This window comes from Eptesicus fuscus, chromosome 6 (genome assembly GCF_027574615.1).
Source record: "Eptesicus fuscus isolate TK198812 chromosome 6, DD_ASM_mEF_20220401, whole genome shotgun sequence".
NCBI lineage: Eukaryota > Metazoa > Chordata > Mammalia > Chiroptera > Vespertilionidae > Eptesicus > Eptesicus fuscus.
Genome location: NC_072478.1, coordinates 12,917,501 through 12,932,252, shown reverse-complemented (window position 1 = coordinate 12,932,252; position 14,752 = coordinate 12,917,501). Strand labels below are relative to the sequence as shown.

Genomic DNA, 14,752 nt, shown 5'->3' with positions numbered 1-14,752 from the left:
AACGGCGCTGTGGGCGGGGCCGCCGGGGCTCCCAATCCCCTTCTTTCCCCGCCCCTTCCCCGCCCCCCAATCCCTTTCCACCAACGGCGCGCTGTGGTGGGCGGAGTCTGTCACCCAGCCTTCTGGTGCAATTCATCACTCCCCTCCCCGTTTTTTTTTTCTCCCGAGTCTCTCTCTCTCTTTTTTCCCTTTTCCTTTTTTTTGTGAATGAAAGAAGGAGGTCGCCAGCGGTCTCGGGGACTGCCGCGCTAGGCGTCCAGGCGGCCGCGCCTTCGGAGCGGGCGGGGCGGAGCAGCGGCGGCCTCGCCCCATCTCCGCTCCTGCGCGCCGCTTCCAGCCTGCGCAGCCCGAGGACCCGCGGCGGAGGTGCGGCCCGGCCGCCCGAGGTCGGAGCGGCCGCGCGCAGCCCGGCTCCGGCGCGGCTCCATGACTTTGGGCGCCCGGGGCGCGGGGAGATGCTGATCCGGAAGAGGCGATGGCTGCAGTGGCGCGCGCGCGGCCGCTCCCGGCCCGCCGTCCGGCCCCGGCTGCTCGGGCGGAGTTTCTGATCTGACGCGCCAGGGCCCGGGCCTGTAGCAGCAGCAGCAGCAGCAGCTCCAGCAGCAGCAGCAGCTCGGCGGCGCCGGCATCGTCCTAACTTGCACGCGCGGAGTGACCCAGACATTTCACTAAAATGAGCGTGCTTAGCAGGAAGCGATGTGTTCCTTACACTAGAAATCACCCCGTCACATGTAGTGGTGTAAGTAAATGATTAATTTCTATTTTGGCCGGGTTGCAAACAGCTTCTGGGAACGCGCCGCTGCGCCCTCCTGCGCCCTCCGGGCCCTGTCTGCGCCCCTCTTGACTTCCCCTCGGCGGCTCCCACTCTCCCCTGGGCTATAGTTGCAGCTGCTGGGGTCTCAGGCGGCAAGGGACTGATCTTTTCCGGGTTTTTCTGGGGGAAAGGAAGATGACTTGATTGCCTTGGTGTGTGGAGGCCCGTCCCCCTTCCCTCTTTAAATTTTTTATTTTTATTTGTGTGTGTGTGTGTGTGTGTGTGTGTGTGTGTGTGTGTCAGGAAAAAAAGGTCCAGAGTGGTGGACATGTTTCCGTTAAAAACCAATGGAATTTGGGTGCTTTGCTTGTCGTTCCAGATATGTATATATTTTTTCAACCCAGCACATTGCAGTCTGTGCATCCGAGTTCTGGCAAACTACTGGGAGAAATCTCCAGCACTGGTCGTAGGTGTCTGAGAAGGCTTGGTCTGTGTTAGGCTTGCGTTTTTGTTAAGATGGTCATTCAAGATCCCTTTGGGCCTTCCTGACCACTGGATCTTCCGGGGGACTCATCTCTCTGTTTTCCTTCCTATTACAATGTCAGAGGCTCTGGTCGGAGCCTCCTTTAATTTGAAGGCCACCCTCTCTGCTCATCTCTCCCCAGTCCATCCCTCCCATCCATCCTCTTTTATCTTTACCTTCATTTTTAGGATATTCCTCCCTTACCCATTTGGTAAGATGCGAGGTGTGGGATATTGGTTGCTAGGAGACAAGCCAGGCTCCCAGGGAGATTCTGTAGTTTCCTTGACAACCAGACTAGGGCAGCCACAGATGAGCAAGCCTCCCATCAGCTGTGGAAGGGAAAGGGGGGCTTCTCCGGGCTCTGCAAAGTGTGTTTGTAGGTAGGGGTGTGGGGGTGGGATTGGGAGCCAGTGAGGGTTGTAGGTAATCTGAGCGCACCTTGCCTTTCGGTCTGCCCCGAGTACAAAGAGCTGGGAGAGCAGTGGGCAAGAGGCTGTTTCTGGAAAGGGAACAGGGATCATGGGACCGGGTGCGGAGGGAGCATCTAGGTGACTCTGGGATCACTGAGAGAGGAGGGAATTGTGTGTTGTGATGCCAGGCCAGGGTGGCATGGAAGCTGTCGTTCACGGAGGTTATTCAGGATTCTCGGAAGGCATGGGGATGAGGCAATTGTGCAGAAAAGTCAAGAGTCATCGAAGGAGAGAGTGCCAGAAGGAAATGGGAAGATGAGAAGCTCATTGAGTGGGTTATATCGTCACCCATCATCAATGATACAGTAAAGTAGCAATACTTTAGGGCCAAAGTTACATTGATGCTGGTGGCAGGCTAGCTGCAGTGCAGCAGGATCTTTGTTTAAGACAGGCCCGATGAAACTAAGAGTTCTGCTGGCTCGATTGGGCCAGGCTGTATCTTAAAGTGCGATTATAATTACACATATAGATATGTAATCTAGCATTATATAATCCCACATTACATAAGAAGGCAAGGACCTTCGTTCGGCCCAGCCTCTCCTGGCACAAATTCACCAAGACTCAGGAGACTTTCGTCCAAAGCCCTCATACCCATTTTCCAGAAGGGCAGACTGACACCCAGAGAAGTGAAGGGATTTGCCCTTTCCTAGATATGACAAAGAAGTTTACCAGTCAGGCAGTTGGGACAGGGGTGGAGGGGGTGAGAATGATGAAAATAGGGAGGAAGCAAAGGAGCAGGGGAAGGAAGGGATGGAGAGGGGCCGTCCAGTCTGAGCAGCAACCAGCGAGGTCTGGTGTCTAAACCCACAGCGCAGCGCGCGTCGCTCTCCTCCTCGGGTGGCTGTCCCTACGTGACCCCGTACGCATAAGGCAATTTGAACTCCAGTGTTTCTGACTCGCAGTTCCATTTCTGTAAAGAGCACACTCCTTTTCCGTCACAAATGGTGAGGCTCTTCCTGGTCAGGGCGGTCTGAAAAGGGAAACCAGGGCTTGAGGGGATGAATATAAAGTTTGGACAAGAAGCGGGAAGATGACTGTGGGGGTGCGAGCTGGTAGCCACAGCATCAGCACCACCTCCTTAGGAAGCCATGAGTGCTTTATCGTAAACTTGCTGATCTTGGACCAGCACTGCTCTGCTGTTCCGGCATCTTCCCTGCCATCAGGATGCTCCTGGACTTAAGAACTGACCCTCCTTCTCCGTGCCTCCTCACAACCCCTGTCCCCCCGCCCGCGCTAGCATCTAAATTGGAGAAAGAAGTTCTCCTGGCTAGTATGTTTTTCTTTCTCTCCTACAGCTGTGTCTATGTTTGTATTTGGGGTTATAACTGTTTTGTTCTTCAATTGATAAAACAGAAACCACAACCCAGATGATTCCTCCCAGCGCCAGCACAGCCTCCCAGCTGCCTGCGTGAGTCCAGGAGCGGTCAAAGCAGGGCTCCTGGTCCTCTGCTCAGGAGGGAGGGAGAGCAGGGAGGAGGCCGCGTGGTGGTTACAATAAAGGTTGCCCCCTGGGGAAGGAGAGGGTTGGGTGGAGAAGGGAGAGGAATGATGCAGTGACTCTGGAAATTGGGGTGGGGCCTCATGGAGACCCTTGCTGTTCCGGGTCCAGATGCTGTAAAATTCCAAGGAGGAGGCACGTGTCTCATTGAGAAGTCCTTGCTGCACTTTTTGCTTAGGTCGCTGAGATGCATCCACTTGCGCAAACCCCAGTTGCCATCGTTACTTGGATATTTTGACTCCGCATTCCTGCATGCTGGCATCCAGTTACAGCCCGGCAGGAATGGCACTCCTGGGCAGGAATGGCACTCTTGGGCGGCTGCTGGTGGCCTGGCGCTCGGACTGGGTGGCTCAGCAGTGAGGGCACCTGGACGGCCTCCAGACTCCTCTGAGCTCGGAAGGGTTTCTCCAAGTTGCTCCAGCCCCCAGCGGGTTTCATTCACACAGGGCGTGTGAGCAGGGGCAGACCAACCACACTGACCAAACAAAGGCCTGGTAGTCACGCCTCCGAATGATGCCTGCTTTGCCCCAGCTTCTGAGAGGCTGGTGCCGGCCGGGAGGCTGCCAGCGAAAGCCCCCTCAAGCTGAGGGCCCCTCCTGGTGACAGCTATTTAAACCCTGACATGACATGTGGATTACAGGGGTCCTTCTGTTTGTTCATTTGAGCCATCCCCTTCTGAGGGTGGACACACCTCGTCCTCTCCGCCCAACACAGGAGGAAACTGAAGCGAGCATTTGCCCGGAAACCCAGGCCCGTTTCTGACCCTGTGCTCCCTCCACCCAGCAGCCCCATAGCCCTTGCAGCCAATTTAGGGAGTCTCCTTCTAGGACTGTCAGGTGTCTGTTGGTGTGTGTGTGTGTGGGTGTGGGGGGGGCCCTAGTCTGAGAACCTCTCTCCCTAGGAATGGGAGGTGCAAAAGGGGGTGTAGCTTGCTCTTTCGGAGGCTGGCTGGAGGATGTTTGCAGGGCAGGCCTGGATAGGGGATGGAGTGTATCGTCATTGGCCCATGGTTACCCATTACCTCCATCTCGAAACTGGGCCTGCCGCTGAGTGAGCCAGCCACGCAGGCCACGTGATAGACCCACAGGAGGGACGGGAGGCCCGTGGGCTGCTCAGGTGCATCCAGAAGCCTCCCACCCAGACAGGTTGGGAGGGAAGCTCTGGCACCGCCATAAAGGGAGCTGGGGGCTTGGAAATCCACAACCGGAGAAGGAGAGAGGCGAAGGTGGAGGCCAGGGGAGCGGCCTCCCGCTCTGACAAGCCCATTAAATTTTAAAGTGGCCCTGCCCTGGGGCGTGCTGGGAAGGGGTGGGCCCTGGCCCTGACTCCGCTTCCCTCAGCTGTTTGGTGCTCTGCTGGCCGAGGAGCGTGGACGATGAGTGAGCTTCCCCGGCAGGCTCTCCTCCCTCTGCGGGAGCCGGGACTGCTCCACCTGGGTTCTCTCCCGGCCGCCCCCATCGAGAAGCCCGGGGGGAGGATGGCGGCCACCAGAGGGAGACACGTGGCTCCTCCGGTGGAAAGGCTCCTCTCGGGCTGAGTGGGCTCTGCTGCCCAGAAAGCTGTCCGCTCCTTCCTCCTCTCGGCTCAGCGGCTGGAAGAGGGGCGGCCCGGCCGAGGAGGGCTGCTGGCCCCGGCCCCGTGGGAACTGGTGTGCGAAGCCGTCTTGACCCCTTCTCCCCTCTCCCCCAGGTCCCAATTAATGGATTCTGACATGGATTATGAAAGGCCAAACGTAGAGACCATCAAGTGCGTGGTGGTGGGGGACAACGCCGTGGGCAAGACCAGGCTCATCTGCGCCCGGGCCTGCAATGCCACCCTCACCCAGTACCAGCTGCTTGCCACCCATGTGCCCACGGTTTGGGCCATCGACCAGTATCGGGTGTGCCAGGAGGTAAGGCTGCAAGGCCTCCGGGCTTCTTCCCAAGCCACTGCTCGGCGTCTCCAGCCCTGGCCTGTGCTGAGCTCACGGAAGCCCCGTGGGGTAGGTAGGGTGGGGCAGCTGAAGAGGAAGGAGCCCTGGACGGAGGGCTGAGGGGAGCCTACCCCAGTGTGGGTGGCCCTCCACCATTTGTGTTTAGCATGGCTGACCTGATGCCTGGGCACAGCCTCTGGTGCAATCCCAGCCCCAGGAAGGGGGAGCCTTAGGGGGTGGGGTGGGGTGGGGTTTGCAGGGATGAGAACCGAGAGAAGGAAAGTGCTGGCTGATTCCAAAAGGTCAGAGGCTGGTAGACAGGTGATCTGCAGGTGGCGCTGGGAACCCCCATGACCCTCTGCCCGCTTAGACTCTCTTTCCTCCTGGGCGGCATGGAGGGTGCCCTTGTTACTGAGTCTGTAGAGAAGGCACCTGGATAGAAAGGTTGTGTGGGGCACATGGGGCGGTGCTCACTCTGCCCTTCACCCCCCAAGCTGCCCGGGACCCTCCGGGGTGAGCTGGCACCACCCTGAGCTGACACACGGGCCCCAAGAACTCCTGCCTTTGATGCCCATCACACTCTCCCTCCCCCACAGGTTCTGGAACGCTCCCGAGATGTGGTAGACGACGTCAGCGTCTCCCTGCGCCTCTGGGACACCTTTGGAGACCACCACAAAGACCGCCGCTTCGCGTATGGGAGGTAGGAGGCCTCTGCTGCCTGAGGGGGCCCGGGGGCGGGCTTCCCCCCTTCCCCCAAAGCAGAGCAGCTCTGAGATACACTGAGTGGCCAGATTATTATGATCTCTGAACGCATAATAATCTGGCCACTCAGTGTATATCCTATATAATAAAAGGCTAATATGCAAATTGTCCCCTCGACCAGGAGTTCGGCCAGCAGGCAGGCCAACCAACTGCCCATGTCCCCTCCCCCTGGCCAGGCTGGCCGGACCCCACCCATGCACGAATTCATGCACTGGGCCTCTATATATATATATAGATACACTGAGTGGCCAGATTATTATGCGTTCAGAGATCATAATAATCTGGCCACTCAGTGTAATCAAACTGGGAGGAAGGAGTAGCACAGACAGGCCTGGCGGGTCCTCACGGGGAGCAGCGGGAGGTGCGAGGAGCGGGTGTGAAGTCAGGAGGCCTGGTTTCAGTCCCGGCCCCGCTGCCGACTAGCTCTGTGACTTGGGGCAATTAGGGGAGCTGTTCGGAGACGATTTTTCTCAGTCTCTAGAGAAAAAGAGAGCCAGTAGGTCAAAACGAAAGCTCTAAAACACTTAATTAGAGCTACATAAATTAGAGGTACTATTATTATACATTTTAGGTAAGATCGTGTGCACAGGTCACATGACAGATGGGGGACTGCCGTGTAGGGCTGGGGTGGGCGTGCCTGTTCTCCCTGGTTCCAGGGGCAGGGACTCTGCCAGCTTTCTCTGCCCCAAGCCTCACTCTCCCACCCCCAGGTCCGACGTGGTGGTTCTGTGCTTCTCCATTGCCAACCCTAATTCCCTTCACCATGTCAAGACCATGTGGTACCCAGAGATCAAGCACTTCTGCCCCCGGGCACCTGTCATCTTGGTGGGCTGCCAGCTGGACCTGCGCTACGCCGACCTGGAGGCTGTCAACAGGGCCAGGCGCCCCTTGGCTAGGTAGGGGTGCTGGTGCCTGGGAGGGGGCAATGAGGAAGACAGAGCGAGGGGGGGGTCTCCATGGCTCCCTGCGGAGCCCCGAGGGAATCCACTTAGCCTTACATCTCTCCCTTCGTTTGAAGCAAGTCCGCGTAGGGAGCCAAGAGTGCTCTGTCTTTCATTCACTCCACCCGTCTATTCATTCACTCGTCTAACCGTTCATCTCTTACACACTATGAGGAGAGAAGGAGAGAAGCGGTTTTTTCGTGAAAGGAGCTTATCTTGCTGGGAGATGGACTTAACACATTGTGGACGGATCACGAGAATTCTCGTGTTTTCTGTTCTAAGGCTTGTGGCCAATCACGAGACTTCTTTAAAAAGATATTAGCTTGTAAGAACATGTAATAAATAATTTCAAAATTCAGTGGGTATTTAATTTTAAAGCATGACTTTAACATTTATGTAAAACATTCTTTGTACCCATTCAATAGACACCTGGCCACTGGGTAAAGCTAGCAATGAAACTACTGGTCTGCAATGTGTTAATATGAGAACACGTTAAAAGCCAGTGTGGAAAATTGCATGCTGACTGCCAGAGGGAGAGGTAGTGCTAACACTACTCTGAGCGGGACATCACCGGGGCCTGACAGGTGCTGGAAAAGAGGGACCTGGAGGTAGGCCTTGAGGACCGGCAGGATTTGGTCAGACAAAGGAGAAAGGGCAGAGATTCATTAGGACTGAGCAGGGCAGGGATGAGGCAAGGGAGAGGCTCTCTCCCCTCCCCCGCCCCCCTGCCAATCCTGGTGAAGAACAGGCAGGCCCTAGGGACCTGCCTCTCCCTGTCCGCCATCCTCCCCAACATGACTTTGCTTTACCCTCTTGAATGTCCAGGCCCATCAAGCCCAATGAGATTCTTCCCCCCGAGAAGGGGAGGGAGGTGGCCAAGGAGCTGGGCATCCCCTACTATGAGACCAGCGTGGTGGCCCAGTTCGGCATCAAGGACGTCTTCGACAACGCCATCCGCGCGGCCCTCATCTCCCGCCGCCACCTGCAGTTCTGGAAGTCCCACCTCCGCAACGTGCAGCGGCCTCTGCTGCAGGCCCCCTTCCTGCCCCCCAAGCCCCCTCCCCCCATCATCGTGGTGCCCGACCCCCCCTCCAGCAGTGAGGAGTGCCCCGCCCACCTCCTGGAGGACCCGCTGTGTGCGGACGTCATTCTGGTGCTGCAGGAGCGGGTGCGCATCTTTGCCCACAAGATCTACCTCTCCACGTCCTCCTCCAAGTTCTACGACCTGTTCCTCATGGACCTGAGTGACGGGGAGCTGGGGGGCCCCTCGGGGCCAGGGGGCCCCCGCCCAGAGGACCACCGGGCTCACCCTGATCCACACCACCACCATCACCACCACCACGGCCGGGACTTCCTGCTCCGGGCTGCCAGCTTTGACGTGTGCGAGAGCGTGGAGGACGGTGCGGGCTCGGGTCCCGCTGGGCTCCGGGCCTCAACCAGCGACGGCATCTTACGGGGCAACGGAACAGGGTACCTGCCTGGGAGAGGCCGCGTGCTGTCTTCCTGGAGCCGAGCTTTTTTGAGCATCCAGGAGGAGATGGCAGAAGACCCCCTGACCTACAAATCCAGACTGATGGTGGTGGTCAAAATGGACAGTTCCATCCAGCCGGGGCCTTTCCGGGCTGTTCTCAAGTACCTGTACACGGGGGAGCTGGACGAGAAGGAGCGGGACCTCATGCACATCGCCCACATCGCCGAGCTGCTGGAGGTCTTTGATCTGCGCATGATGGTGGCCAACATTCTCAACAACGAGGCCTTCATGAACCAGGAGATCACCAAGGCCTTCCACGTCCGCCGCACCAACCGGGTGAAGGAGTGCTTGGCCAAGGGCACCTTCTCAGGTAGGGAATGCGCTGAGGAACTCGCAGGCAGAAGGCAGAGGGGTGCCCTCCCAGTAGCCTTCCGAGGAGCCCGGGCTCCGGTGGGCACTCAGCTGCGGATGCCCTGCGAGGCGCTGGCTCTGCCTGGAGCCTGGGCGTGTGGCCACGTGGCGCGTCCCAGCTGTGGCTTCAGAAGGAGGCGTGTGGTCGGGGGGGCAGGGTTGACCCTCGGGGTGGGTTGTCCCACATTCTTTCACCGCATCCTCACGTGATGCTTCGTCTCCTCCTGGGCAGACGTGACCTTCATCCTGGATGACGGCACCATCAGCGCCCACAAGCCCCTGTTGATTTCCAGCTGTGACTGGATGGCTGCCATGTTCGGGGGGCCGTTTGTGGAGAGTTCCACCAGGGAGGTAAGGCTTCTTGGCATCTGAGATGAGCCATTTCGTGGTGCTTTCCTCAGCATTCACTGTGTGATGGGCCTGAGGGACTTTTATGAGGTGGTGCCCATAGCCAAGGACTTACAATATGTCAGGATGGAATTATAGTAACATCTTGACTTTGTAGTTTAGAAAGCACTTTCAGTACATTATCTCAAATTGCCTCACCCATGCCTCTTGTACATGGCTCCGCATTCCCACTTTATACAGAAGGGAAGTGAGGGCCCCAGAAGTTAACGACTCGTGCAAAGTTGTCTAAGTAGAAAGGAGAGGTTAGAACCTGAACGCAGAACCTCTGACTCCACAGTGTACCTTGCTTTCTCCCTGACGCATATGAAACAACTAGAAAAAAAGTTCAGTGTGTCCCCAGCCGACCCCATCACTGTTTTCAAATGTAAGTTTTATTCATTGAGGCATGGTGAACATAACAGATCAGGTCGAGACTGCCATTGAGAAGATACATTTTTACACGCACAGATCTAATCAGAGAACGCACGCACGTGGGCGGGGGGGGCGATGGAGCACATGTGGAGGCACCGTGGTTGGTCAGGAGACAGAGAGCAAGGGGAGCTGTGGGCAATGGCCTTTATTGTGGTTTCCTGGGAAGGAGGGAGAGGGAGAGGCAGGGTAAGCTCTCCGATGAGCTGGCTTGGTTAATGTAGCAGGCTCCGGGGCATAGGGGCTGTCCTAGTCTTCTGGTGCCTGGCTCTGGGGCGATTAGGGCAGGTGGATAGTGGCTAGGAGTGTGAGCTGATCAAGGAGGTGGTGGGGAGATGGTGGGGATTGGGGATTCTGGATTGGTTGGTTTGCATTCAAAACGGATTCCCTTACTGTCTGTAGGAGCTGGCTAGCCCTGGGCAGGGCAGGCCCTCCAGCTCAGCAAGGCTCCAGGTGCCACAGCATCAAAATACAGGAAATAAAAAAGGCTTCACATGGTCCCCTTTCCCTTTGATCGCGGCCACTCCAGCTCACCTTAGGACCGAGAGTGTCAGCAGAGTTGGAAGGGGCCTATCAGTGTGTCCTTAGAGACCCTCTCTCGAGTCTGTTCTTTGCATTCTCCCAGCTCAGCAGAGTAGCCTAGGCCGTGGCCTCGGTGTTCTCCATCTTCCCCGAACTTCTATTACATTAATTATTCATTAACGCAGCCTTGCAGTTAACAAAGTGCTACTCTGTGCAGCTGCTTAAAAGTGCTGAGTGTGCACACACGGTTTCCCAACTGGCCTGGGATGTCTTGAGTGCAGGGACTGGGTCTCTGCTTCGGCCAGGCGCCCCCTCAGCCAGCGCTGCCCCTTAGAGAGTGCTCGCCAAGTACCTGGAGGGCAAACCGGACTGAGAGCAATGCAGCACAGTCCCTGCCACACGGAGGGGGAACTTCCTAGGATTTCCGGGAAGGAAGTCCTTTCGGGAGAGAAGCTAAGCTGAGGTTGAGATTTGAGTGGGTCTCTCTGATCCTTGAAGCGGGCGTGGGGTTGGGAGTTGCTAAGTGAGAGACTAGGGACTCTGAAGCCCCAGGGCCAGCCAGCCCTGAGCACTTCTCAGTTACCATAGAAGCAGCTGCAAAGCTCTAGCCGGTTCCCAGCTCCCAGCACAGCCTGAGACTCGTCTCAAGAGAAAGCAGTTGCTGCAGCAGCGCTGCTCCGAGCAGATCCCGGAGCCCAAGGTAGCAGCTTCGAGAAGCCAGCTGATGTTGGCCAGCTTGTCCACACCCCACTTGCTCTGCTGCCTGCAGGGCTGGGAGGAGCCGGGGTGTGGGTGTAGGTGACCTGAGGACTGCTTCCTGCAGCCTCTAAGCCAGGATGCTTTGGGAGGGTGCCAGTGAGAACCAGGCCCTTTTAAAAGCTGTTAGAGCCCTGCTCCCTGGTGCGGCCAGCAGATGGCCTGAGCACAGGTTGTCTCCCTGGGAGACAGGCCTTTGGGGGCTCCTCAGCAGGTTCAGGGGCTGCACAGGGGGAGACTGGCCGTGTGGGGCGGGGTCTTCTGAGTTTCTCAGAACTGAGTGACTCTTCCTGACGCCGACCTCACCTCACTGCGGCTGCTTCCCCCGGCCCAGGTAGTGTTTCCGCACACGAGCAGGAGCTGCATGCGGGCGGTGCTGGAGTACCTGTACACCGGCATGTTCACCTCCAGCCCCGACCTGGACGACATGAAGCTCATCATCCTGGCCAACCGCCTCTGCCTGCCGCACCTGGTTGCCCTCACAGGTGACTGACGAGTGCACAGACCTCCCTGGGGGGGGGGGGGGGGGGGAAGGCTCCCTGGGGGGGGGGGGAAAGGCAGGGCACCCTCCAGCAGTGCTGGCCTCTCTCGCCTGTCTCCTCCTCGGGGATACACCGCTAGCCTAGCACCGCGGGACCCGCTTACCTAAAGGAAGCATGTTGACGTGTGTGGGGGGTTGGACGAGGACACAGATGTGAACAAGTGTGTGTGTGAAAGATGCTCGATGGAGTCACCGGTAGGTCGTATCCAAAGGCGATTCCCGCCCAACAAAACGGTCTCCAGTAGATGCCAATGCCTGATGCCCCGCTCAGCGTGGCTCCCTCAGGCAAGCCTGAGGGGTCAGAGAGAATAGGACTCCACGGTTCCACCCTTTGCTCCTCCCTCTCCTTTGTCTCATTTGGTCACGTAAATCTGCTTGGTTTATTCCAGGCGTCCTCAAACTACGGCCCGCGGGCCACATGCGGGTGTTTTTGCCGTTTTGTTTTTTTTACTTCAAAATAAGATATGTGCAGTGTGCATAGGAATTTGTTCATAGTTTTTTTTTAAACTATAGTCCGGCTCTCCAACAGTCTGAGGGACAGTGAACTGGCCCCCTGTTTAAAAAGTTTGAGGACCCCTGGTTTATTCTGTATTCTTTCCTTTCTCTTCTTCTCCCTTTTTTCTTCTTCTCTCTTTTCTCTTCCTCCTCCTTTTCTCTTCCACCTTTATTTTCTCTTTCTTCTTCCAAAAACAGACAATAAGCATTGACCTGGCACTCCTAATTCACTGAAAAGATTCTGAGAGCTGGAGCTCAGCTTTTATTTTATTGGTTTATTTGTTTGTTTGTTTATTTATTATTGTTTAATCCTCACCCAAGAATTTTTTTTTTTTTTTTTTACTGATTTTAAAGAGAGAGAGAAATATCAATCGGTTGCCTCCCATATTCTCCCTAACTGTGGATCAAACCCACACTCCAAGTATGTGCCCTGACCGGGTATCAAACTTGCAACCTTTTGGTGTATGGGAAGACACTCCAACCAACAGAGCCACCCGGCCAGGGCTGGAGCTCAGCTTTTGGAAGGCACCAGCCTTAGAGGGTCCTCAAGGGGACCAGGGACTGAGGCGAGAGGGAAGCCAAGTGGCAGACCATGCGAGTCGGGGCCAGCCGTGCAGGCAGACAGACAGCGCCTCGTGATGTTGGATTGGAATCTGTGTGGTGTTGGTGTTGGCGTTGGTACCTAGACCGGTGTTGATATCGGGGTTTTATTCTTGGCTGGTCGGCGGGCGGGCAGGGAGCAGGGCCTCTGACATTGGGTCGAGGTTCAGGGAAGGCCCCAGTGTCGGAGCTGCTGGGGCCCTGGGCAGATGATCAAATCTGGGGCTCAGATATGAGGGAAGCATCAATCTTATGATGAGAAATGGTCATAAGGTAGGGCTTGGTCATAGGAAGACGGCAGAAATCATTGATCAGAACCGGAATGGTTAGGGCTGAGCCTGCAGAGGGCGTCCAGGGGCCCCAGCTGGGGACACAGAGGGCATAAGGGCAGGGAGCAAGAGGGAGGCTTCTGAAGATCACCGCTGTAGCAGCATGGCGTCCGCGCTGCCCACGAAAAGTGGTGCTGTCTTCCCAGAGCACATAGGCTGTCCACATCCTTGGGCCAAGTAAGTCAACTTTATTTTATTTATTTATTTAGTATTTTTATTGATTTCAGAGAGGAAGGGAGAGGGAGAGAGAGATAGAAACATCAATGACGAGAGAGAATCATTGATGAGCTGCCTCCTGCACACCCCTTCCTGGGGACCGAGCCTGCAACCCAGGCATGTGCCCTGACCATGAATAGACCCATGACCTCCTGGTTCATAGGTCAACGCTCAACCACCGAGCCACACCAGCCGGGCAAGTAATTCAACTTTAGAAAGACTCTCTCCAGAGAAATGACTCAAAGGAAAAAAGTATATAAAGATGCTTCTGTAAGTTTGTTTCATCATGGCGGGCAATCAGAGACAAGGTAAATAGACACTACTGGTTAAGCACACATGGGTAATTTTCACGAGGGAGCCATTAAAAATGTTAAATGGCAGTGATGCATGAAAAGGCTCATAGAAAATAATCTTGAATGACTTTTCCCATGAAATAAATGGTCTATGCACGCTAGAAATCATGTACAAAAATGTATTGTGTATACCTTGTCAAGGATCAGCAGAAAATGCTAGGTGTGGTATAGTTGGTGATGCTTTATGTTTTGTGAGATATGCTTTCTCTGAAGTTATAAATTCAAACTTAAAACATTTTTATTAAATACTAGAGGCCCAATGCACAAAAATTCATGCAAGAGTAGGCCTTCCTTTCTCTGGCTGCTGGCAACAGCTTCCTTACGGCACCCAGGACCCCGGCTGGCTTCCCTCCGGCCCCGGCTTCGTCAGGAAGGATGTCTGGAATGATGTCTGGAAGATGTCCTGTCTAATTAGCATATTACCCTTTTATCATTATAGATAACACAAATACACATATGTTCAGCTTAACCTTTTGCACTCGGATGTCGAGTGTGACTCGACACGGTTGGCATCGGTAGCAGCTCGAGAAAAAAGCAAGTGAGTGCAAAGGGTTAATGAATTATTATAATGACCCATATCAGGAGCTAGAAGCTTCCAGCCTTCCCTCCTCTCCAGGAGTTACCTCTTTGCCTATTACTCTTTTGGGAGGTGCTTTTTATGGCCTCACTTCCTTGGTCTTCATAGTTTTATCATCCAAGTGTACATCCTTAATCACTATAGCATGGTTTTATTTTTTATATACTTTTAAAGTTTTTCTTCATCTATAGGTACCTTGTTCATTAAAAAAATTTTTTTCCTGCCTTGGCCAGTGTGGCTTAGTTGGTTGGAGCATCATCCCGTGCCACAGGTTCGATTTCCAGTGAGGGCACGTACTCAGGTTGCAGGTTCCTTCCCCGGTCAGGGTGCATATGGGAGGCAACCTATTGATGTTTCTCTCTTTCTCCCTCTCCCTTCCTTTCTCTCTAAAATCAACAAAAACATATCCTCAGATGAGGATAAAAAAAAGAGAGAGAAAGAGAAACATTTCCCCTTGCAACTATTTGTTGGAAAACACCCACAGATCTAGAAAATTTAGATTTTTAGTTGATTATATTTCTATGTAGCACCATTCTTCCCATAGACTGGTTATTAGACATAGAGGCCAGATCACACTCACATTCAGTTTTCTTTGGGTAAGACAACTTCATAGGTTGTTTCTGTGCTTCTCTCTCTTGTCGTGCTGTTACCAGTCGTTGAGTATCATTGCCTGGACCCATTCATTTATTAGATGTGAAATGGTAGTGCTCCAATTCAATCATTCCTCCTTTGTTTCTCTGTTGGAATATTTCTAAAAAGAGAAAAACTCCTCACCTACTGTTTGGTTAACCAGTGGCATAATTCA

At 54.9% G+C, this 14,752-nt stretch overlaps 1 protein-coding gene across 1 annotated transcript in view; it reads left to right on the top strand.

Annotated features, from left to right (window-relative positions):
* The first annotated feature begins 216 nt into the window (after positions 1–216).
* The window catches only part of RHOBTB2 (Rho related BTB domain containing 2), a 20,548-nt gene continuing 6,012 nt past the window's right edge, over positions 217–14,752 (top strand). The window contains exons 1-7 of the mRNA XM_008151477.3: positions 217–739; positions 4,935–5,136; positions 5,754–5,857; positions 6,630–6,815; positions 7,686–8,701; positions 8,975–9,093; positions 11,171–11,321. Coding sequence (XP_008149699.1) covers positions 4,945–5,136; positions 5,754–5,857; positions 6,630–6,815; positions 7,686–8,701; positions 8,975–9,093; positions 11,171–11,321 — 1,768 coding nt within the window. The 5' untranslated portion in view covers positions 217–739; positions 4,935–4,944. The remainder of the gene's footprint in view (positions 740–4,934; positions 5,137–5,753; positions 5,858–6,629; positions 6,816–7,685; positions 8,702–8,974; positions 9,094–11,170; positions 11,322–14,752) is intronic.